The sequence below is a fragment of the Coregonus lavaretus genome, assembly GCF_964263955.1.
Source record: "Coregonus lavaretus genome assembly, chromosome: 7".
Lineage (NCBI taxonomy): Eukaryota > Metazoa > Chordata > Actinopteri > Salmoniformes > Salmonidae > Coregonus > Coregonus lavaretus.
Genome location: NC_139994.1, coordinates 20,908,491 through 20,931,708, shown reverse-complemented (window position 1 = coordinate 20,931,708; position 23,218 = coordinate 20,908,491). Strand labels below are relative to the sequence as shown.

General features: G+C 42.7%; 1 protein-coding gene across 2 annotated transcripts; it reads left to right on the top strand.

Moving 5' to 3' along the window:
* Positions 1-203: 203 nt before the first annotated feature.
* Positions 204-13,760, top strand: LOC311132197 (synaptic vesicle glycoprotein 2A-like; the record flags this gene model as incomplete). Of its 2 annotated transcripts, none has more annotated exons than XM_084165419.1 (12): positions 204-804; positions 2,446-2,626; positions 6,040-6,191; positions 6,340-6,473; positions 10,200-10,289; positions 10,567-10,674; positions 10,933-11,021; positions 12,220-12,384; positions 12,571-12,704; positions 12,854-13,057; positions 13,256-13,415; positions 13,577-13,760. In XM_084165419.1, the coding sequence occupies 12 exons, from the start codon at positions 204-206 to the stop codon at positions 13,758-13,760; spliced, it is 2,202 nt and encodes a 733-aa protein (XP_084021545.1). The 2 variants fall into 2 exon arrangements, with proteins under 2 accessions (XP_084021545.1, XP_084021544.1); XM_084165418.1 differs by having other exon boundaries at positions 204-808; positions 2,384-2,626.
* Between the last annotated feature and the right edge of the window lie 9,458 nt (positions 13,761-23,218).

Genomic DNA, 23,218 nt, shown 5'->3' with positions numbered 1-23,218 from the left:
ACAATGTGTTTGCGCTTTCCCTCTGTAGAGGAGCTGTCCATCACAGAGCGGGCCCTGTGATACAATCAAGCTCAACTCTCCACCACCCTGTTGAGGGTAAACTGGAACACTACACGACATAAACACTCCCCAGAGATTCCTTAGCTCCAACCTACTTTTCACGTGATAAACCCCTGCCTTTGAGATTCCTCGACCCTTCAATAATGGAGGACGGCTACCAGAACAAGACAGCCTTTATAAAGGGTGCCAAAGACATTGCCAAAGAGGTCAAGCGCCAGGCGGCCAAGAAAGTGGGCCGCGGTGTGGACAAGATGACCGACGAGTACAGCAAACGCTCCTATGCCCGCTTTGAGGAAGACGACGACGATGACTACCCTGGAGTGCCTGGGGGGCAGGACGGTGGCTACTACCGGGGCGACAGCCAGGCAGCCAATGACGATGAAGGTGGCCACAGCGACTCCACAGAGGGCCACGACGAAGACGACGAGATCTACGAGGGCGAGTACCAGGGCATTCCTCGCACTGATTCGGGCAAGGCTGCTGACGGCCTAGCAGGGGGAGATGGGCAGCAGTTCAGGGACATGGCACAGTTGGAGGGGGAGCGGCGGAAGGACCAAGAAGAGCTAGCCCAGCAGTACGAGACCATCCTGCAGGAGTGCGGCCATGGGAAGTTCCAGTGGACCCTCTACTTTGTGCTGGGGCTGGCCCTCATGGCGGATGGTGTGGAGATCTTTGTGGTGGGCTTTGTGCTCCCCAGTGCTGAGAAGGATATGTGTCTGTCAGAGGAAAGCAAGGGCATGTTGGGTAAGTGTGACCCTTAAACTGTGTATTTTTCATTGATTTTATTGATTTACATGCTAGGTAAGTGAGCCCTTAAATTTTTTGGAGCATGTTGGATACTGTTTTTCTCCGATCAAATGTCAAATGTGGGGGGTTTTATCGGCCCCAATGCAAATTCAATGAAACCCTGTCGTTCTGCTGTAAATTCACATCTTATGTCTTTGATAGACAATCAAATTATGCTCTACAGCTTGCTTTGATCTTGTCTCTCCGACACATCTATGTCTGTCTCCTGACACGTTCCCTCCTCTTCCGCTGACGCAGAGAGTTCATTCTCACATAAAGGGGAAAACCATCTATAAATAGCCTCCTCCATCCCACACCTCCCCCTTTCACTACCCCTGAGCTTTGTGTGTGTGTGTGTGTGTGTATATCTGTCTGTTTGTGTGTCTGTGAGTGTGTGACGGTGTCAGCCCACACACACACCTAACTGCATGTTTACACAATGCCATTGGCAGCAAGCACAAATGCAAGTTGTTGTTTTTTTTTTTTTTACATTGCAAGACAGTCATGTATGTGAGTTTTGATAACAAAGTATCAAGATGCGAGGGATTTACCGTAGAACGTGGTGGATTTTTTAAAATTCACATCAGAGACGATACAAAAACAAAACACACATGGGTCGTTCCATGTCATTTCAGCAAGCCATGACAGCCACCATCTCAGATTGTTCTGAAATCGTTTCTGTAGTTTGATTAAGCTAATTGATTGCACCCAAATTGGCCATTTTAATTTATAGGATTCATATAATATAAACTTTTGACCATTTATTTAGATTCCTCATGTCTAACTCGTTGTTAGAAAAAAGTTTGGTCCAAATCGGATGTTAGTTACTATATTTATTAAATATTATATGAATCCTATAAATTAATTAAATGGCCAATTTGCGTGCATTCAATTAGCTTAACATCTCAGAGGTCAAATTATATTTCAACAAAATAACGTTGCAGGAATGCTAATCTTATCAGTTTCTAAACAGAAACGATTTCAGAGCTGTCAGTGTAGCTGTAGGTGGGTGTGGTGGTGGAATCAGGCGCAGGACGCACAAAGTAAGTCCAAAAGACTTTAGTTGTTGCAAACAAAACACAGCACGAAAACAAATGCCCAGAGGCGAGAAACTCCGCACGCAGGCGAAATAAAGCGGGCGCACAAGATACGCGCAACAAAATACTCCAATACACAGAAATGGAGAGCAGCTCAACCGAGCAAACTGTATAATCAATAGCTAAACGCACGACAGTGAAAAACAATCACACACAACACTAGACAAACACAACGAGAACTTATAGGACACTAATTACACTAAACGATAACAGGTGTACAACAATCAGACAAAAGCAAACGAACATAGAAACATGCAACGGTGGCAGCTAGTATTCCGGAGACGACGAACGCCGAAGCCTGCCCGAGCAAGGAAGAGAGGCAGCCTCGGCCGAAACCGTGACAAGAGCAATCTGAGATGGTGGGTGTCGAAATCCTCTTTCTTGTGCTTTATGAGGTGGAACGACCCACGTGTTATGCCGAAGTTTAACAAATAAAGCAGCTCTATGCACAGGTCTGACCGAAACATGTATCTCTCTCATTGTCTTTCTCCATCCTCTGCAGGTCTGATCGTTTATCTGGGAATGATGGTCGGGGCATTTGTGTGGGGTGGGCTCGCTGACCGGATCGGCCGACGGCAGTCCCTTCTTATCTGTCTCTCCATCAACAGCGTATTCTCCTTCTTCTCCTCCTTTGTTCAGGGTTACAGCACCTTTCTCTTCTGCCGACTACTTTCTGGTGTTGGGTAAGATTCTGAAAACTGATGGATGGTGAATGATAGATAGAGACAGAGTGACAAACAGACGCAGGTGGGCTTAAGGGCTTTTTTTATAGAGTTACAGTTCCTTCAGAAAGTATTCATACCCCTTGACTTTTTCCAAATGTTGTTGTGTTACAGCCTGAATTTAAAATGGATTAAATTGAGATTTTGTGTCACTGGCCTACACACAATAGCCCATAATGTCAAAGTGGAATTATGTTTTTAGACATTTTTTAAAACAAATTAATAGAAAATGAAAAGCTGAAATGTCTTGAGTCAATAAGTATTCAACCCCTTTGTTATTGCATGCCTCAATAAATTCAGGAGTAAACATTTTCTTAACAAGTCACATAAGTTGCATGGACGCAATAATAGTGTTTAACATGATTTTTGAATGACTAACTCATCTCTGTACCCCACACATACAATTATCTGTAATGTCGCTCAGTCAAGCAGTGAATTCCAAACACAGATTCAACCACAAAGACCAGGGAGGTTTTTCAATGCCTCGCAAAGAAGGGCACCTATTGGTAGATGGGTAAAAAAAAGTAGACATTGAATATCCCTTTGAGCATGGTACAGTTATTAATTACACTTTGGATGGTGTATCAATACACCCTGTCACTACAAAGATACAGGTGTCCTTCCTAACTCAGTTGCCGAAGAGTTAGGAAACCGCTCAGGAATTTCACCATGAGACCGATGGTGACTTTAAAACAGTTACAGAGTTTAAAGGCTGTGATAGCAGAAAACTGAGGATGGATCAACAACATTGTAGCTACTCCACAATACTAACCTAAATGACAGAGTGAAAAGAAGGAAGCCTGTACAGAATAAAAATATTTAAAAACATGCATCCTGTTTGCAATATGGCGCTAAAGTAAAACTGCAAAAAATGTGGCAAAGAAATGAACTTTATGTCCTGAATACAAAGTGTTATGTTTGGGGCAAATCCAACACAACACATCACTGAGTATCACTCTTCATATTTTGAAGCATGGTAGTGGCTGCATCATGTTATGGGTATGCTTGTTTTTTTGGATAAAAATAAACAGAATAGAGCTAAGCACAGGCAAAATCCTAGAGGAAAAGCTGCTTCAATCTGATTTCCTACAAACACTGGGAGACACATTCACCTTTCAGCAGGACAATAACCTAAAACACAAGGACAGCTATACACTGGAGTTGCTTACCAAGATTACATTGAATGTTCCTGAGTTGCATAGTTACAGTTTCGGCTTGAAAATCTATGGCAAGACTTGAAAATGTCTAGCAATGATCAACAACCAACTTGACAGAGCTTGAAGAATTTTTAAAAGAATAACTTGCAAATATCATATAATCCAGGTTTGCAAACTCTTAGAGATTTACCCAGAAAGAATGAGCTATAATCGCTGCCAAAGGTGATTCTAACATGTATTGACTCAGGGGTGTGAATACTTATGTAAATTAGATATTTCTGTTTCATTTTCTCAAAATTTGCAAACATGTCTAAAAACATGTTTTCACTTTGTCATTATGGGGCATTGTGTATACAGTGAGGGGAAAAATTATTTGATCCCCTGCTGATTTTGTACGTTTGCCCACTGACAAAGAAATGATCAGTCTATAATTTTAATGGTAAGTTTATTTGAACAGTGAGAGACAGAATAACAACAAAAAAATCAAGAAAAACGTATGTCAAGAATGTTATAAATTGATTTGCATTTTAATGAGGGAAATAAGTATTTGACCCCCTCTCAATCAGAAAAATGTCTGGCTCTCAGGTGTCTTTTATACAGGTAACGAGCTGAGATTAGGAGCACACTCTTAAAGGGAGTGCTCCTAATCTCAGCTTGTTACCTGTATAAAAGACACCTGTCCACAGAAGCAATCAATCAATCAGATTCCAAACTCTCCACCTTGGCCAAGACCAAAGAGCTCTCCAAGGATGTCAGGGACAAGATTGTAGACCTACACAAGGCTGGAATGGGCTACAAGACCATTGCCAAGCAGCTTGGTGAGAAGGTGACAACAGTTGGTGCGATTATTCGCAAATGGAAGAAACACAAAAGAACTGTCAATCTCCCTCAGCCTGGGGCTCCATGCAAGATCTCACCTCGTGGAGTTGCAATGATCATGAGAACGGTGAGGAATCAGCCCAGAACTACACAGGAGGATCTTGTCAATGATCTCAAGGCAGCTGGAACCACAGTCACCAAGAAAACAATTGGTAACACACTACGCCGTGAAGGACTGAAATCCTGCAGCGCCCGCAAGGTCCCCCTGCTCAAGAAAGCACATATACATGCCCGTCTGAAGTTTTCCAGTGAACATCTGAATGATTCAGTGGAGAACTGGGTGAAAGTGTTGTGGTCAGATGAGACCAAAATTGAGCTCTTTGGCATCAACTCAACTCGCCGTGTTTGGAGGAGGAGGAATGCTGCCTATGACCCCAAGAACACCATCCCCACCGTAAAACATGGAGGTGGAAACATTATGCTTTGGGGGTGTTTTTCTGCTAAGGGGACAGGACAACTTCACTGCATCAAAGGGACGATGGACGGGGCCATGTACCGTCAAATCTTGGGTGAGAACCTTCCCTCAGCCAGGGCATTGAAAATGGGTCGTGGATGGGTATTCCAGCATGACAATGACCCAAAACACACGGCCAAGGCAACAAAGGAGTGGCTCAAGAAGAAGCACATTAAGGTCCTGGAGTGGCCTAGCCAGTCTCCAGACCTTAATTCCATAGAACATCTGTGGAGAGAGCTGAAGGTTTGAGTTGCCAAACATCAGCCTTGAAACCTTAATGACTTTGAGAAGATCTGCAAAGAGGAGTGGGACAAAATCCCTCCTGAGATGTGTGCAAACCTGGTGGCCAACTACAAGAAACGTCTGACCTCTGTGATTGCCAACAAGGGTTTTGCCACCAAGTACTAAGTCATGTTTTGCAGAGGGGTCAAATTCTTATTTCCCTCATTAAAATGCAAATCAATTCATAACATTTTTTACATACGTTTTTCTGGATTATTTTGTTGTTATTCTGCCTCTCACTGTTCAAATAAACCTACCATTAAAATTATAGACTGATCATTTCTATGTCAGTGGGCAAACGTACAATATCAGCAGGGGATCAAATACTTTTTCCCCTCACTGTAGATGTTTGAGATTTTTTTGGGGGGGGATTCAGGCTGTATCACAACAAAATGTGGAATAAGTCAAGGGGTATGAGTACTTTCTGAAGTCGCTGTTTATAATTAGGAGAGTTAGATTTTCTTGGCTTTAATGCTAAGAATGACCTTTCATCCAAATAGCACCCTCTCGAAGCTATATAGCACTCCTACCACCAAATATTCTCTTCAAGTTTGATTTAATTTAACCTCCAGTGGTTTGTGTCTCTGTGCAAATCCTTGCAGGATCGGTGGTTCCATCCCCATTGTGTTCTCCTACTACTCAGAGTTTCTGGCCCAGGAGAAACGTGGGGAGCACCTCAGTTGGCTCTGCATGTTCTGGATGATTGGTGGCATCTATGCCTCAGCCATGGCATGGGCCATCATCCCACACTATGGTGAGTAGCCTATGGCAGGAATTCAATCATCACGGATATGGCCCCAAAAGCACTCGAAATGTCTTACCACAAAGTTGTATCTAGTGGTTACGCAGGGTTACAGTTTGTGCTTCATCCCATTTCTCTCTCTCTGCTCCTCGCCTCCCAGGCTGGAGTTTCCAGATGGGGTCAGCGTACCAGTTCCACAGCTGGCGTGTGTTCGTCCTGGTGTGTGCATTTCCCTCTGTTGCGGCTATTGCTTCTCTCACCACCATGCCAGAAAGCCCTCGCTTCTTCTTAGAGGTAAGCAGGGGTCGCTTTCTCATAAATCCATATAGAAGCAGTTTACCCAAGTCCAAATCTAACCTCAATCATTTGAAGCCTTATATATCATTACCTGAGTTGGCTATTGAACAGCAGTAAATATAGCAGATTATACCTTTAAAGGTACAATCTGGGATTTTGTTAATTTAGTATTTTCAATTCTTCAGATTCTTCAGATTTACAGTGCATTTGGAAAGGATTCCGACCCCTTGTCTTTTTCAACATTTTGTTACGTTACAGCCTTATTCTAAAATGGATTAAATAAAAAAAATTCCTCATCAATCTACACACAATACCCCATAATGGCAAAGAAATAACAGGTTTATACACATTTTCGCAAATTTATAAAAAAAATAAAAAAATCTTATTTACATAACTATTCAGACCCTTTGCTATGAGACTCGAAATTGAGATCAGGTGCATCCTGTTTCCATTGATCATCCTTGAGACGTTTCTACATCTTGATTGGAGTCCACCTGTGGTAAACTCAATTGATTGGACATGATTTGGAAAGGCACACACCTGTCTATATAAGGTCCCACAGTTGACAGTGCATGTCAGAGCAAAAACCAAGCCATGAGGTCGAAGGAATTGTCCGTAGGATTTTGTTGAGGCACAGATCTGAGGAAGGGTACCAAAAAATGTCTGCAGCATTGAAGGTCCCCAAGAACACAGTGGCCTCCATCATTCTTAAATGGAAGAAGTTTGGAACCACCAAGACTCTTCCTAGAGCTGGCCGCCCGGCCAAACTGAGCAATCAGGGGAGAAGGGCCTTGGTCAGGGAGGTGACCAAGAACCCGATGGTCACACTGACAGAGCTCCAAAGTTCCTCTGTGGAGATGGGAGAACCTCCCAGAAGGACAACCATCACTGCAGCACTCCACTAATCAGGCCTTTATGGTAGAGTGGCCAGAAGGAAACCACTTCTCAGTAAAAGGCACATGACAGCTTGCTTGGAGATTGCCAAAAGGCACCTAAAGGACTTTCAGAAACAAGATTCTCTGGTCTGATGAAACCAAGATTGAACTCTTTGGCCTGAATGCCAAGAGTCACATCTGGAGGAAACCTGCCACCATCCCTACGGTGAAGCATGGTGGTGGCAGCATCATGCTGTGGGGATGTTTTTCAGCGGCAGGGACTGGGAGACTAGTCAGGATCGAGGGAAATATGAACGGAGCAAAGTACAGAGAGATCCTTAATGAAAACCTGCTCCAGAGCGAACAAGACCTCAGACTGGGGCGAAGGTTCACCTTCCAACAGGACAACGACCCTAAGCACACAGCCAAGACAACGCAGGAGTGGCTTCGGGACAAGTCTCTGAATGTCCTTGAGTGGCCTAACCAGAGCCTGGACTTGAACCCAATCGAACATCTCTGGAGAGACCTGAAAAAAGCTGTGCAGTGACGCTCCCCATCCAACCTGACAGAGCTTGAGAGGATCTGCAGAGAATAATGGGAGAAACTCCCCAAATACAGGTCTGCCAAGCTTGTAGCGTCATACCCAAGAAGACTCGAGGCTGTAAATTCGGCCTAAGGTGCTTCAACAAAGTACTGAGTAAACGGTCTGAATACTTACGTAAATTTAATATTTCCAAATCAAATATTATTTGCCACAAGCGCCGAATACAACGGGTGTAGACATTACCGTGAAATGCTTACTTACAGCCCTTAACCAACAATGCATTTATTTCTTAATAAAACATTTAAATAACAACAACAAAAAAGTGTTGAGAAAAAAAGAGCAAAAATAAAATAGCAGTAGGGAGGCTATATACAGGGGGGTACCGGTGCAGAGTCAATGTGTGGGGGCACCGGCTAGTTGAGGTAGTTGACGTAATATGTACATGTGGGTAGAGTTAAAGTGACTATGCATAAATAATTAACAGAGTAGCAGCAGTGTAAAAAGATGGGGTGGGGGTGCAAGTAGTCCGGGTAGCCATGATTAGCTGTTCAGGAGTCTTATGGCTTGGGGGTAGAAGCTGTTGATGGCAGGAAGCTTGGCCCCAGTGATGTACTGGGCCGTACGCACTACCCTCTGTAGTGCCTTGCGATCGGAGGCCGAGCAGTTGCCATACCAGGCGGTGATGCAACCAGTCAGGATGGTGCAGCTGTAGAACCTTTTGAGGATCTGAGGTCCCATGCCAAATCTTTTCAGTCTCCTGAGGGGGAATAGGCTTTGTCGTGCCCTCTTCACGACTGTCTTGGTGTGTTTGGACCATGATAGTTCATTGGTGATGTGGACACCAAGGAACTTGAAGCTCTCAACCTGTTCCACTACAGCCCCGTCGATGAGAATGGGGGCGTCCTCTTTTTTTTCCTGTAGTCCACAATCATCTCCTTTGTCTTGGTCACGTTGAGGGAGAGGTTGTTATGCTGGCACCACACGGCCAGGTCTCTGACCTCCTCCCTATAGGCTGTCTCATCGTTGTTGGTGATCAGGCCTACCACTGTTGCGTCATCGGCAAACTTAATGATGGTGTTGGAGTCGTGCCTGGCCATGCAGTCATGGGTGAACAGGGAGTACAGGAGGGGACTGAGCACGCACCCCTGAGGGGCCCCCCGTGTTGAGCATCAGCGTGGCAGATGTGTTTTTACCTACCCTTACCACCTGGGGGCAGCCCGTTAGGAAGTCCAGGATCCAGTTGCAGAGGGAGGTGTTTAGTCCCAGGATCCTTAGCTTAGTGATGAGCTTTGAGGGCACTATGGTGTTGAACGCTGAGCTGTAGTCAATGAATAGCATTCTCACGTAGGTGTTCCTCTTGTCCAGGTGGGAAAGGGCAGTGTGGAGTGCAATAAAGATTGCATCATCTGTGGATCTGTTGGGGCGGTATGCAAATTGGAGTGGGTCTAGGGATAATGGTGTTGATGTGAGCCATGACCAGCCTTTCAAAGCACTTCATGGCTACAGACGTCAGTGCTACGGGTCGGTAGTCATTTAGACAGGTTATCTTAGTGTCCTTGGTCACGGGGACTATGGTGGTCTGCTTGAAACATGTTGGTATTACAGACTCAGTCAGGGACATGTTGAAAATGTCGGTGAAGACACTTGCCAGTTGGTCAGCACATGCTCGGAGTACACGTCCTGGTAATCCGTCTGGCCCGCGGCCTTGTGAATGTTGACCTGCTTAAAAGTCTTACTCACATCGGCTATGGAGAGCGTGATCACATAGTCATCCGGAACAGCTGGTGCTCTCATGCATGCTTCGGTGTTGCTTGCCTCGAAGTGAGCATAGAAGTGGTTTAGCTCGTCTGGTAGGCTTGTGTCACTTTGTAGTCTGTAATAGTTTTCAAGCCCTGCCACGTCCGACAAGCGTAAGAGCCGGGGTTTATGTTTGTTTTTTGCAAAGATTTCTATAAACCTGTTTTTGCTTTGTCAATATGGGGTCTTGTGTGTAGATTGATGAGGGGAAAAAACTATTTAATCCATTGTAGAATAAGGCTGTAACATAACAAAATGTGGAAAAAGTCAAGGGGTCTGAATACTTTCCGAATTCACTGTACACATTGATTCTTGAGCTTAGCACAACTGTCTTACTCTAGTAGCATAATCCAAAATATAAGGTTTTATTACAAATTCATGGAAATTATATTAAGGCACATTACAGTACACCATTAGACACTTCACATGGACATAATGTGTCACAATACTCGTAATGTGTTTAAACTGCAAGTGTTTTTGATGAAGTATGCAATCATTTCCCAACAGAACGGCAAACACGACGAAGGCTGGATGATTCTGAAACAAGTTCACGACACCAACATGAGAGCAAAGGGACACCCAGAGAAGGTGTTTTCTGTGAGTATTTCTGAGACAAAGATGTAAAGTCTTTGAATTGAAGGTTTCTTCTGCAAAAAGTGTTTATGAAGTTGTATTGTCCTGTCTTAGCTGTTTGTTTTTGTGTAACCTCGTCCCCAGGCTGGAAGGTCTGATGAGACTCTTATTTGTCTAATGCGTATGCTAGGCATACTATGTTTTGTTAGTTATTTTTTTTATGGAGTTCTTCTGATGTCATCTAATGTATACATGTACTGCATACAAATGAGTTGAAAATGGAAGGTCTTATTTTTCCCAGGTCACCACCATCAAGACTGTAAAGCAGATGGATGAGCTGGTGGACATGGGAGGAGAAATATCAACTTTGCGACGCTATAAATTGAAGCTGACTAGCCTATTCCAACAGGTAAGCGTCGTTTAAGATCCCTATAAAGGTATGAGAATATGATTATTTTATGTGTATATATGTTATATTTTATACAGTATATGTTAATTTACTGTATGCATGAGACTGCGTAGATTATGTGCGCCACTTAGCAGACGCTTTTATCCAAAACGCCAAAGCCAGTGCAAGTGGGTTTTATAGTGGGTTTTTGTGTTTTTAAACCGTGTCAGCAGTAAAACCTAGGTGCATATCTTAGTAATTTTCTGTGGGTTGCTATAGGTGCGGAGTAACTTCTTGGCCATCTTCAATCCAGAATACAGAAGGACCACCTTCATGATGATGGCTGTCTGGTTTACCATGTCGTTCAGGTAACAGAACCAGGGCCATGACCATAGCTGTTATCAGCGGCGTGTGCACAAACTGGTTATTTTCTGATCAATCAAAAAGCTCAAGAAATGTTTTGTCACATCAAATCTAAAAAGGTTATTTAAAAAATGGTGTCTTCTGCCATCTTAACAGACTGGCCATTGAGGTTCAAATCAAATCAAATCAAATTGTATTGGCCACATGCGCCGAATACAACAGGTGCAGACATTACAGTGAAATGCTTACTTACAGCCCTTAACCAACAGTGCATTTATTTTTAATAAAAAAGTAGAATAAAACAAAAAAGTGTTGAGAAAAAAAAGAGCAGAAGTGAAATAAAATAACAGTAGGGAGGCTATATATACAGGGGGGTACCGGTGCAGAGTCAATGTGCGGGGGCACCGGCTAGTTGAGGTAGTTGGAGTAATATGTACATGTGGGTAGAGTTAAAGTGACTATGCATAAATAATTAACAGAGTAGCAGCAGCGTAAAAAGATGGGGGTGGGCAGTGCAAATAGTCCGGGTAGCCATGATTAGCTGTTCAGGAGTCTTATGGCTTGGGGTTAGAAGCTGTTGAGAAGTCTTTTGGACCTAGACTTGGCACTCCGGTACCGCTTGCCGTGCGGTAGCAGAGAGAACAGTCTATGACTAGGGTGGCTGGAGTCTTTGACAATTTTGAGGGCCTTCCTCTGACACCGCCTGGTATAGAGGTCCTGGATGGCAGGAAGCTTGGCCCCAGTGATGTACTGGGCCGTACGCAATATCCTCTGTAGTGCCTTGCGGTCGGAGACCAAGCAGTTGCCATACCAGGCGGTGATGCAACCAGTCAGGATGCTCTCGATGGTGCAGCAGTATAATTTTTTGAGGATCTGAGGACCCATGCCAAATCTTTTCAGTCTCCTGAGGGGGAATAGGCTTTGTTGTGCCCTCTTCACGACTGTCTTGGTGTGTTTGGACCGTGATAGTTCGTTGGTGATGTGGACACCAAGGAACTTGAAGCTCTCAACCTGTTCCACTACAGCCCCGTCGATGAGAATGGGGTGTGCTCAGTCCTCTTTTTTTTCCTGTAGTCCACAATCATCTCCTTTGTCTTGGTCACGTTGAGAGAGAGGTTGTTATTGAGGTTCATATTTATCTCAACTGATTTCAACATAGTGAAAGTTTGGTTAAACTACATTTGTATTTTGCTTCTCCCCCAGCTACTATGGGCTGACAGTGTGGTTCCCTGACATGATCAAATACATTCAGAAGCAGGAATATGCCTCACGCACCAAGTTCTTCACCAAGGAGCGAGTGGAGCATGTCACTTTTAACTTTACCTTGGAGAACCAAGTGCACCGCCAAGGACAGTACTTCAACGACAAGTCAGTCCTCATTATATTACACAGAACTTTGTGAATTTGCAAAATGCCATTCTGTATTTAATCAGGAATGGTTAATTGTGCTGGTCTTAATTTCACAACTATGCAATGGACACTAATTGGTAGTGAACTCTAATAAAGCTGGGCCGTTAAATACAAGGTCTTTCTTACTTTTCAATTGTCTGCTAGGTTCATCAACCTTAAGATGAAGTCCATGGTGTTTGAGGACTCAGTTTTTGAGGAGTGCTACTTCGAGGACATCACCTCTAGCAGAAGCTTCTTCAGAAACTGCACCTTTGTCTCAACCCTCTTTTACAATACAGGTAAAGTCTCTCCCAAAACAAGAAGCATAAACAATATAGAGTAGAGCTTACAATAGTTATGAGCTCAGTCCATGTCTAGCATTGAACAGGGCAGTATCCTACCCTTGGTCCCTTCTTGACAACTCTCTTGCTTTCTTTTCTCTTGAAAGACTTCTTCCAGAACAGAATCATCAACAGCAAACTGGTAAACAGCACCTTCCTACACAACAAGGAAGGCTGTCTGCTGGACTTCACTGATGACAACAACGCATACATGATCTACTTTGTCAGTTTCCTGGGCACATTGGCTGTGTTACCCGGCAACATTGTGTCAGCCCTGCTGATGGACAAAATTGGGCGTCTGAGGATGTTGGGTATGTCAGGCCTTCATTAATGTGTTATTAATGCTTTATACAACACTCAAAAAAAATGTGCTTATTTTGAGATTATACATCTGATGATACATGAACCATGCAGGCCTTACTGCACCACAGTATTTCATGATTAGCCTACTACAGAAAGAGCCCTTATATTTGTCTGATTTTTTCCCCTCAATCTCTTTTCCTACACAGCGGGATCAAGTGTCATATCTTGTGTAAGCTGTTTCTTCCTGTCATTCGGCAGTACCGAGTCGGGAATGATCGCCCTCTTATGTCTCTTTGGCGGCATCAGCATAGCTTCCTGGAATGCCCTGGATGTGTTGACTGTAGAACTATACCCATCGGATAAAAGGCAAGCTCAGCTACCTCACATTTTGAAAGTGTTACAGCTCCTTCTTGCATAGTGAATAAAGGGGTATTTTATGCAATTGGATTTATTGAAAACATATTTAAGTTTTCATGTTAAGTTCTGAGAAGTTACCCTGCCAATTTCCACTGTTTTCTTTTCTTTAGGACCACTGCATTTGGCTTCTTAAATGCCCTTTGCAAGCTGGCTGCTGTCCTGGGCATAAGCATCTTCCAGTCCTTCGTAGGCATCACCAAGGCTGTGCCCATCTTGTTCGCTGCAGGCGCACTCGCTGCCGGCAGTTTCCTGGCTCTAAAGCTGCCTGAAACACGGGGCCAGGTGCTGCAGTAGCACAATTCACCACCAGAAGGCAGAAGAGTGTAGCTGCAGTGGCCACATTGCAACCAGGGCCCGACCAACCATACAATCTCAGCCCTTAGCAATCCAACATTGCTCATTAAACACCAAAAAACAGACTGTCATCAACAGTATCACAACAGTCCCAGATTACTGAGAAATTATGAGGATAGCATCATACTTAAAATGCTGATGTAACCCATTTAGCCAGCACAGACTAGCTGACATCTTCACCACAGCATAAAATAGCACATTGGGTTTGCTTCTCAGAGACCCTTCAGATTAGACGGAATATATTCCTGCCAACAAAGATACAAGTTTATAAACCACTGCCAAAGGATGTAAAGATACTGCTTGATAGCTACAATGCTTAATGGGGATAAATTGATCATAGATACTTCCCAACAAAAGAGATCAAACATCTAGACACCCTCAATTCATCCTAGCATCCATATCTGACCCTCATGCCATTCAAATAATCTGAGGTTACAGATGCCCTCCAATAGATTTCCTCCTGAAAATAGCTTTCACTTTAACTTAGCTTTCTACTGAAAAAGCAGAGCTCAAATGAATACTTGAATATTAAATTTATGTTTTTCAGCTTTGGCTGATTTATAATAGTGGTTAATCATACTTCAAAGCGTCTTGTCCTTTGTAATCTGAATGGACTTGATGAGTGAAAGCAGTATTATAGAAGCCCATTGGTTGATCAGCCTATTGCTTGCATCTTATATCCTGTGAGGAAGAGAGGACAGGATCATTGTCATTTAAATCTCTTATTGGCTTCCTCTGAAAGAGAATATTACACACAATATTTCCCTTGCCAGGTGACATGCACCAAGATCCCTGCTTCAAAATAATGATGTAGATTATTTGTTCAAACTTGGCATTGATACTAGTTATTTTATCATATAGAAAACAGACTGTACATGTGTGTTGAAGGTATATTGTAATTTAGCCGTCGCTCTTATCCAGAGCGACTTACAGTTAGTGAGTGCATACATTTTCATACTGGCCCCCCGTGGGAAACGAACCCACAACCCTGGCGTTGCAAGCGCCATGCTCTACCAACTGAGCTACAGGGGACATGACCAATAACTGGTAAATATTTTAGTTTATTTATTGATGGCAATTTGAAGGGATCGTTTTTAATTGATTTGCACACAAAACAGTTACTGTATATGCTTTTCTGCATCAGATTTACGTCAAGCAGGAAAATACTGTATATGTCTAAATAGTGTTATGTTGTGTATGTATGAGAGAGATGGAGAAAGAGTTACATCATATGTATCCTTCTGTATGGTTCTTGTAATTGGTTCTATGAGACCTCTGGGGCAGTCATTCATGTACATTGATCTACATTGATAAAGTGCATCATTATCATCTGGAACGCCAGACAAAGATGAGTAAATAAGATGACAACCTATTTAACACAGTGGAGATATCCTTTAATTTTGAAAATCTAGAATATTGTTACTTTAGAATAATTAATACATCAATGAGTCCAGGATTACAGCTCATGCTTCCTGCAAACATGCCCTCTGCTGTCTATGAAGGCATACAGAACATTACACGTAGGAGGACCGAAGTCAGCCCGTTCAGTCGCCAAACGATGCAATATTAATGAAGCACAAATTAATCCATATACACTGTTACAAAGCACATTGTCCTTCAGTCATACGGCTCATGGGAATAGAGCAACTAGTCACTCACAGATTCATTTGAAGGGCTCAATTAAATGCAAACTGTATTTTGTTTTTCCACCGTAGTATAAAACACAATTTTCCCTGTGATAAGTAATGTGCAAATGATTAACCCCCCCCACACACACAAAAAAACAAAATTCCCCGCAAAGCTCCTTTGTCTTTGTTGATTATTATGTGCTTACTTGTCACCATGTCCACGCCATCCCTTTTAATCTTTGTGTCACAAGTGTGGTGACAATCAGTGAGAGAGCTGATCTCTCCATTGCTCAACTGTAGTGTGAGTGTGATATCTGGCTGCAGGGAGATTGGGCTTGTTGAATGTGTGGCCTGTGGGATTTCTCTGTTGCTGTGTGCTTGGTACAAGAGCTGATGTGGTACTGGATTTATTTATTCTAATCGGATCTCTTTAGTGTTGCGTATATCTGTATGTGACATCTAATGTTGTTTGTGTGTGCACATAACTACTATTTGTTCTGCTAGACCTAGTGTGTTTGAGTGAGTTTGCGAAAGATAAGTCTAAAACAATGTGTGTAGATTGAATTTGTGATCTCTTTTGTGCTCTCTATGTATGTGTGTGTGTGTGTGCAAATGTGTGTGTGCATATTTGTGTGTATGTGTGCGTGTGTGTGTGCGAGTGCCAAATATTTTTCTACTTCAATTGTTCTGGTGTTTTCATCCCTAAGAACGAGCACAGGTCAATAGGGGCCATTATAACATATCTATGAACTAAAATGAACGATAGATATCTAGATCAATGTGATGTTCTTTATAGTGTCAGCCTTGTGGGCGCTCTTTTGCTGATTGGGCCTCCGCCAAACAAATGTTTTCCCCTGAAAACTGACATTTTGTCTCTGATTGCCTGACAGGTTCCATGGTAATCATGAGAAAAACACATTACTTTTGTTCAAAGCAAGTTCAAATTAAGTGTGTTACCAATTGGTTTTGGGGAGTGTCAAAATCCCAGCCATTATCCCTTTAGATAGATGCTTGTAGTTTCCAGCATAGGAATCTGGACTCTAGTTTTAGACCCATCAACTTTTAAACTTTTCTCTGTTCATATTTCTCTAAGATCAAAGGTCCCTGTGGCAGGCTTGTAGCCTTCACAATAAGCAGGATGTCAAGCATGCTTATGGTGTCTGATCTCTCTGGCTGTCCGTATGCCTGGTCTGTTTGTCCAAAGCAGGAGCTGCTTTTGTATTGCTGTTGTATGGTGAGACTTTGGGGTTTTATGTACAATATCAATTCTATGATCGCTTTTGATCAGAGTGGGATGACTTGGTGCAAATTTAATCTGTGTTTTTTAAAGTAAGCTGTTGTTGGTAAGTCTTTGGTGATCCTGTTAAATGGTTGTACTTCTCTCTGCTTTCAGTGGGGTTTAAAGTTCTGGGTATTACTAGGAGAAAATAAATCAAAGCAATAAAAGGGACATCTTTCGCCCTTTCTTAGTGAACAGCCACAAGAATAGATGGGTTTCCATAATTAAGTATTTCAAAATGGCCGCCATGTTTTCGTCAAAAGAGCGCCCTCAGTAAATTAAAGCTCATGTCCACTTAGATGAAACTGCCATTTTTTAAATGTTACTTAAAAATCTACGTGCTATCATTGTACTGTGTGTAGAAACTGTAGATGTTTGTACGTATTAGTATAAAATATGTGGACAAAAAAAGATCAAGGAAAACACTTTGACAATACTATCAACATAACAGAACACTATTGTATGTTGTCTTTGTTTTGTAAATTACCTTTTTTTTAAGAAACGTGAAAAAATTATTCAGTAATCACTCCCATGGGATGTTGACAAGGTGCTGTATGTATTTATTGTATGTGAGAATTGTTACTTATGCTGGGATTCACACTTGTGGGCCATTTCTCTATCCAGTTCTATGAATAAAATAAAAACTACTATGGTCATAAACACAAAGTATTTTCCCTGTTTGTGATAAGGAAATTGTGTGTGTATGTGTCACCATTTGTGACAAACACAAGGCCTCTTACATATCACTGTACCTTCTATCAGTTAGAAGGATGGCCATCCATAACTGTAAGGCCATAGACTCACTGGTACATGTTTGTCTGTAAGGCCATTTTAGGGCCGCTGTCAATATATTGAAGCGCTTAACGTACCCTTCAGAGTCATGGAAATGACCGTCTAAGATCAATGACCTGTATTTGATATAATGTTCCCAACAGAAGAACTGAGTTTGGTAAGAGTGCTTTTAGCTTTACTGCCCCACCATCTTGGTACACTTTGCAGAAGGGTTTACAACTAGATCCTTTTATTCTGATTGATGATTTTAAATCCCAGATTGGAGGGCTGCTGACCACAGATTGCACATGTTTTTAAACTGGCTCTCTAATGCACTTTGCACTGTTTTAACTTCCATTCATTGTTATGTTTATGTTGTGTTGTGTCTCATGTGTAACTAACTATACTTATGCTGCTTTCTTGGCCAGGGCTCATATGAAAATGAGATCTCAATGTGACTTCTCTGCATGAATAAAGGATTATTCGTAATTAATTTCTAAACACATTATTTTCTTCATGAAATGTTTATGTTGCGTCATTTTGAATTTAATCGAACACATTCTCTGCAACAATAATCACTCATATTTCGAAAACGATTGTGCAACATGCTGGGACAATGATTACATTAATAGAATTCAATATAATAATGAATCTACGATTACAGAATTATTCAACAGAAAAACAATCAACCAATACACAGTAATGTACGTCCTGAGAAAATGTGTAATTTACGTGTGAACCAATATGTGTTTTCATATCCCATTAACTATGTCCAGTTGGTGCATCCATCCCCCTTTCATAATCACCCCCTAGCTAATTGAAGATCTTCATAAGTAATAATATAACATTCCATACTCCCTCCGGTCCCTCTTGTATGTATTGGTAAAAAGCTATTGATAGTGGTGCAGGATGTTGTATTAGTTGTATAGACTGAGCCAGGCCATTCTGAGTCATGAGGACTGAGCCAGGCTATTCTGAGTCATGAGGACTGAGGCCAGTGTTATTATGAGGATAGAGGGTTATTACCTCCCGAGTGGCGCAGTGGTCTAGTTGTGCCACTAGAGATCCTGGTTCGAATCCAGGCTCTGTTGTAGCCGGCCGCGACCGGGAGACCCATGGGGCGGCGCACAATTGGCCCAGTGTCGTCCAGGGTAGGGGAGGGCAGGGATGTAGCTCAGTTGGTAGAGCATGCCGTTTGCAACGCCAGGGTTGTGGGTTCGATTCCCACGGGGGGCCAGTATAATAATGTATGCACTCACTAACTGTAAGTTGCTCTGGATAAGAGCGTATGATAAAATATAAATAATAACACATTTTAAAAGGAAAAATAATACATTAAAAATGTTGCTGCGCATTATGAGGAAGGAGAGAAGAAGAGAGGCTGATTATTGGCCTGATCTCAGGCTGAGTATTGTCCAGACGTTCAGCCTTATTGTGACTATGACAACACACATCCTACCAGAGGTTATTTTACTCCTCATCTCTCTCTGTCACACATGCACACGCACACACACGCACACTATTTGCCTCTCTCTTCCTCTCCCTGTTCTGAGTGCAGCTCCCCCTCATATGACTGTGGCTAATGGTACATTCCCAGCTCCTAGCTGTGTGATTAGTACATTCCTAGCTCCTAGCCGTGTGATTGGTACATTCCCAGCTCCTAGCTGTGTGATTGGTACATTTCCAGCTCCTAGCCGTGTGATTGGTACATTCCCAGCTCCTAGCCGTGTGATTGGTACATTCCCAGCTCCTAGCCGTGTGATTGGTACATTCCCAGCTCCTAGCCGTGTGATTGGTACATTCCCAGCTCCTAGCCGTGTGATTGGTACATTCCCAGCTCCTAGACGTGTGATTGGTACATTCCCATCTCCAGCTCCTAGCCTTGCTGAAGCCTCTCTGTCTCCACTGCCAGACAGCCTGCAGGGAGCAGCTCTATCCTTTCAGACAGCCAGTGTGTGTCGGGGAGAACGTTGCTGCCGTGTTTCTGTGTGTGAGAGTGTGTGTGTGTAATAATATATGTGTGCATGACTGTGTGTTTGTGTGTGCGTATGAGTTAGTGGTTTAAGCAGCCTCTTAGGATGAGAGGCAGAGAGAGACAGACGGTGCTGTGATTGAGAGTTGGCAACATCACCTCTCTGCCGCCTCACCCAGTCCTCATTCTGCCCTCTGCTCCTCTCCCTTTCCTCTGGCTCTGATCTACAACACCGCTGTGATGTCTTCTTCTCCAGGATACATGGACGGCAGCCAGAGGAATAGCTGTAGGTACCCACCATAGATATACATACAGTATATATGCATATAATACAGTGCTCTAATTCTATTTCTATGGTACCGACGCCAGCTTTTCTTGGTTTATTTATTTGTTTAGTTTTTTGTTTGTGTCAGGATGTCTACACGCTAAGGTATCGGGGACTAGCAGATGTTGATCCATGCTTGATTATTATATATTTTTAATATTTGTGGATATGTGTCTTCTCCTTCCTGGTAGACTTGTTTTTATCTTACTTTCTTTTCCAGTTTTCATGGTCACAGTTGTCTAGTAGATTAATCTCTAAACGGGTTGGATTTTGTTTCAAATGTGTATGGAATTAATATTAACATGATTTGATGTGTGTGGTGTAAAGCCCTGTGTTCTGCTAGCAGAGACCACCTGGTTTAACAGGTGTTATGGGGGAAGAGGGTGTTGTCTTCCTGCTGGAGCTCATATTTTGTACTGAACTGAACACAGCACTGAGTCTGGCTGATAGAGAAGAAGAAGAGATAAACAAACAGAGCGAGAGAGAGATGCGGCATTGTGTTGTGTGACAAAACTGCACTTTTTAGAGTGGCCTTTTATTGTCCCCAGCACAAGGTGCACCTGTGTAATGATCATGCTGTTTAATCAGCTTCTTGATATGCCACACCTGGGATGGATTATCTTGGCAAATGAGAAATGCTCACGAACAGGGATGTAAACTAATTTGTGCATAACATTTGAGAGAAATAAGCTTTTTGTGCGTATGGAACATTTCTGGGATCTTTTATTTCAGCTCATGAAACATGGGACCAACACTTTACATGTTGCGTTTATATTTTTGTTCAGTATATAATCAAACACATTCTCAGCAGCAGTAATCATTACAATTTTGAAAACTATTGTGCAACATGCTGGGACAATAATTGCATTCATAGAATGAAATAGAACGTATAATGACCCTGTAGAATTATTCAATGTCCTGAGACATTCATGTCGCATGGTCTATTAACACAGCCACTCATTTTGAGTGCAGATGAAGATTGGATGGTTTCCGTGGGATGGTTTGACAGTGTTTAGGAAAGAGATGGGACAGGAGGACAGAGTTAAGAAAGGACAGGACAACAGGATAGGACAGGACAGAGTTAGGACAGGAAAGAGATAGGATAGGACAGAACAGAGTTAGGACAGGAAAGAGATAGGATAGGACAGAACAGAGTTAGGACAGGACAGAGATAGAACAGAACAGAACAGAACAGGAACAGGAACAGATGGGACAGGACAGAGATAGGAGAGGGCAGTATAGAACAGGACATGATGAAAGGACAGGACAGTGAACATTGGTCTCTGTGATCTATTGAAAAGCTTCACAATAACAGTGCTGTAGAGGAGAGGGAACATTAGCTGGTGGCTCTGAATAGCCCTCTATGATGAAAGCCAGAGGGAACTAGCAACATTATCAAAGCCAAAGAGAGAAAATGAAAGGAGAAGCTACTGTATATTGAAGGAATTAAGCATTGTTTATGGTGTCTGTGTGTGTGTGTGTGTGTGTGTGTGTGTGTGTGGGGGGGGGGGGGGTTCAAAATGAACATTAGATTGTTTAATGGCAGTGAATGTTTAGTGCTCTAACAGAGTGTTGTTAATTTGGCTCTGCCAGCTCTCTCTAGGATGTTGAGTGGACCTGACAGCAGTAGAGTGACTCAGTTTCCCGCAGGTTCCCACTCCTACGCTCTTCTTGTCTGCACAAACCAAAGTAAAATGCAGATAGTCTGGGCACTGTGTTCCAGTGAGTATTGTAGTGGAAGCTCCACTGTGAATGTGTGTGTGTGTGTGTGTGTGTGTGTGTGTGTTTGCTTTGCCATAATCAGTATAGCTCCTGTACGTACGCTGGATGCAAATGAAGCTATTCAACAAAGCAAACAAAGACAGAGTAGTCTTCTCGTTCTGGCATTTATTGGTTCACTTTGTCATGAGCTGCTCACCATCAGTTCACTTTGTCATGAGCTGCTCACCATCAGTTCACTTTGTCATGAGCTGCTCACCATCAGTTCACTTTGTCATGAGGCACTCGATAAGTGAATTAAATTAATCCTGGGTGCCAGACGAGCACAGATGTGCATGCTGCTATCCCTAACCCTAACCCTAGCTTCATATCCATATCCTGGTTTAACCCTAACCCTAGTACCAACCACAACCCTAACCCTAGGTTCTTGTCCACATCCCGGTTCAACCACAACCCTAACACTAGCTTCATGTCCACATCCCAGTTCAACCCTAACCCTAGTCTCAACCACAACCCTAACACTAACCCTAGCTTCATGTCCACATCCTGGTTCAACCCTAACCCTAGCCTCAATCACTAACCCTAACCCATTCCAACTCTCCACTATTAACATTGCAAGTTATTTTCATGTTGGCTACTGCCTTGCTGGAAATCTGAACATTTCAGAGAAAGACGCCTGCAATCTAAAATTAACATTGCATAAATACACTGCTACAACTGTCAAGAATGTGAGGTTTGTCAGGCCTGTAGTTTTTTATTTGAGTGAAAATCTGATTTTTAAATATATTAGTTTATATGAACCAAAGGAGGATGCCTTGCTTCATGCTGAATAATTCTATATTTCTTATCTAATAATAGACAATCATTTGAGCTGATGCGTTTCAGAAGAATAAGGGAGGGAAACTGTCAGCATTGTCCTGTATTGTGAACAATGTGTCCTCACAGAATACTAATATAATTGTACTGCTTATATGCTTCATCAGTGAACCTTGGTCATCCATTCTCATTACAAACCATTAAGAGTTATTATGCAGTAATAGTAGTACACACGCCTCTGTTTATTGGTTAGGGTGGAATATGTTTAAATACAGATTTTTCTATCAGTCAACATACAAATATCTTATTTGACAGCATATACGGTGACTAACATGATTCAATCATCTTGGCACAGTACATATGACTCATTTCATATTTATAGCATGCGTGCAGTTTTATTATGTCAAGTCGAGTGGACACACAATCTACAAGGGCAGAATATCTTTATTTCTCAGGGTTAACAACGTCGGCGCCAACCAACCACAGTAATGAATCACACTGGAGTCCCTTAGGAACCCCACTATTCATCCTCAAACAAAACACGACCCACACACGTATGCACTTACACAGGCACACGCACAAACACACACACATAAAACATCACAGACACTCAAATACTGTACACACACATGCACACACTTCTGAAAAGAGTGGAAGGAACCAACCACACTCAGCAGCACACATACAACGAGAAAGAGTGGAAAGGCAAGAGAGTGATGGAGAGAAAGAGGGGTAGCTAAAGAGAGAAAGGGGGAGAGAGAGACTGGGGACAGCTGCTGATAATGGGGACGTCAACTGTACCCTCTCTCTTTCTTTCTCTGTCTCTCTCTCCCTTTCTGTCTCTCTCTCTCCCTTTCTCTGTCTCTCTCTCCCTTTCTCTCTCTCTCT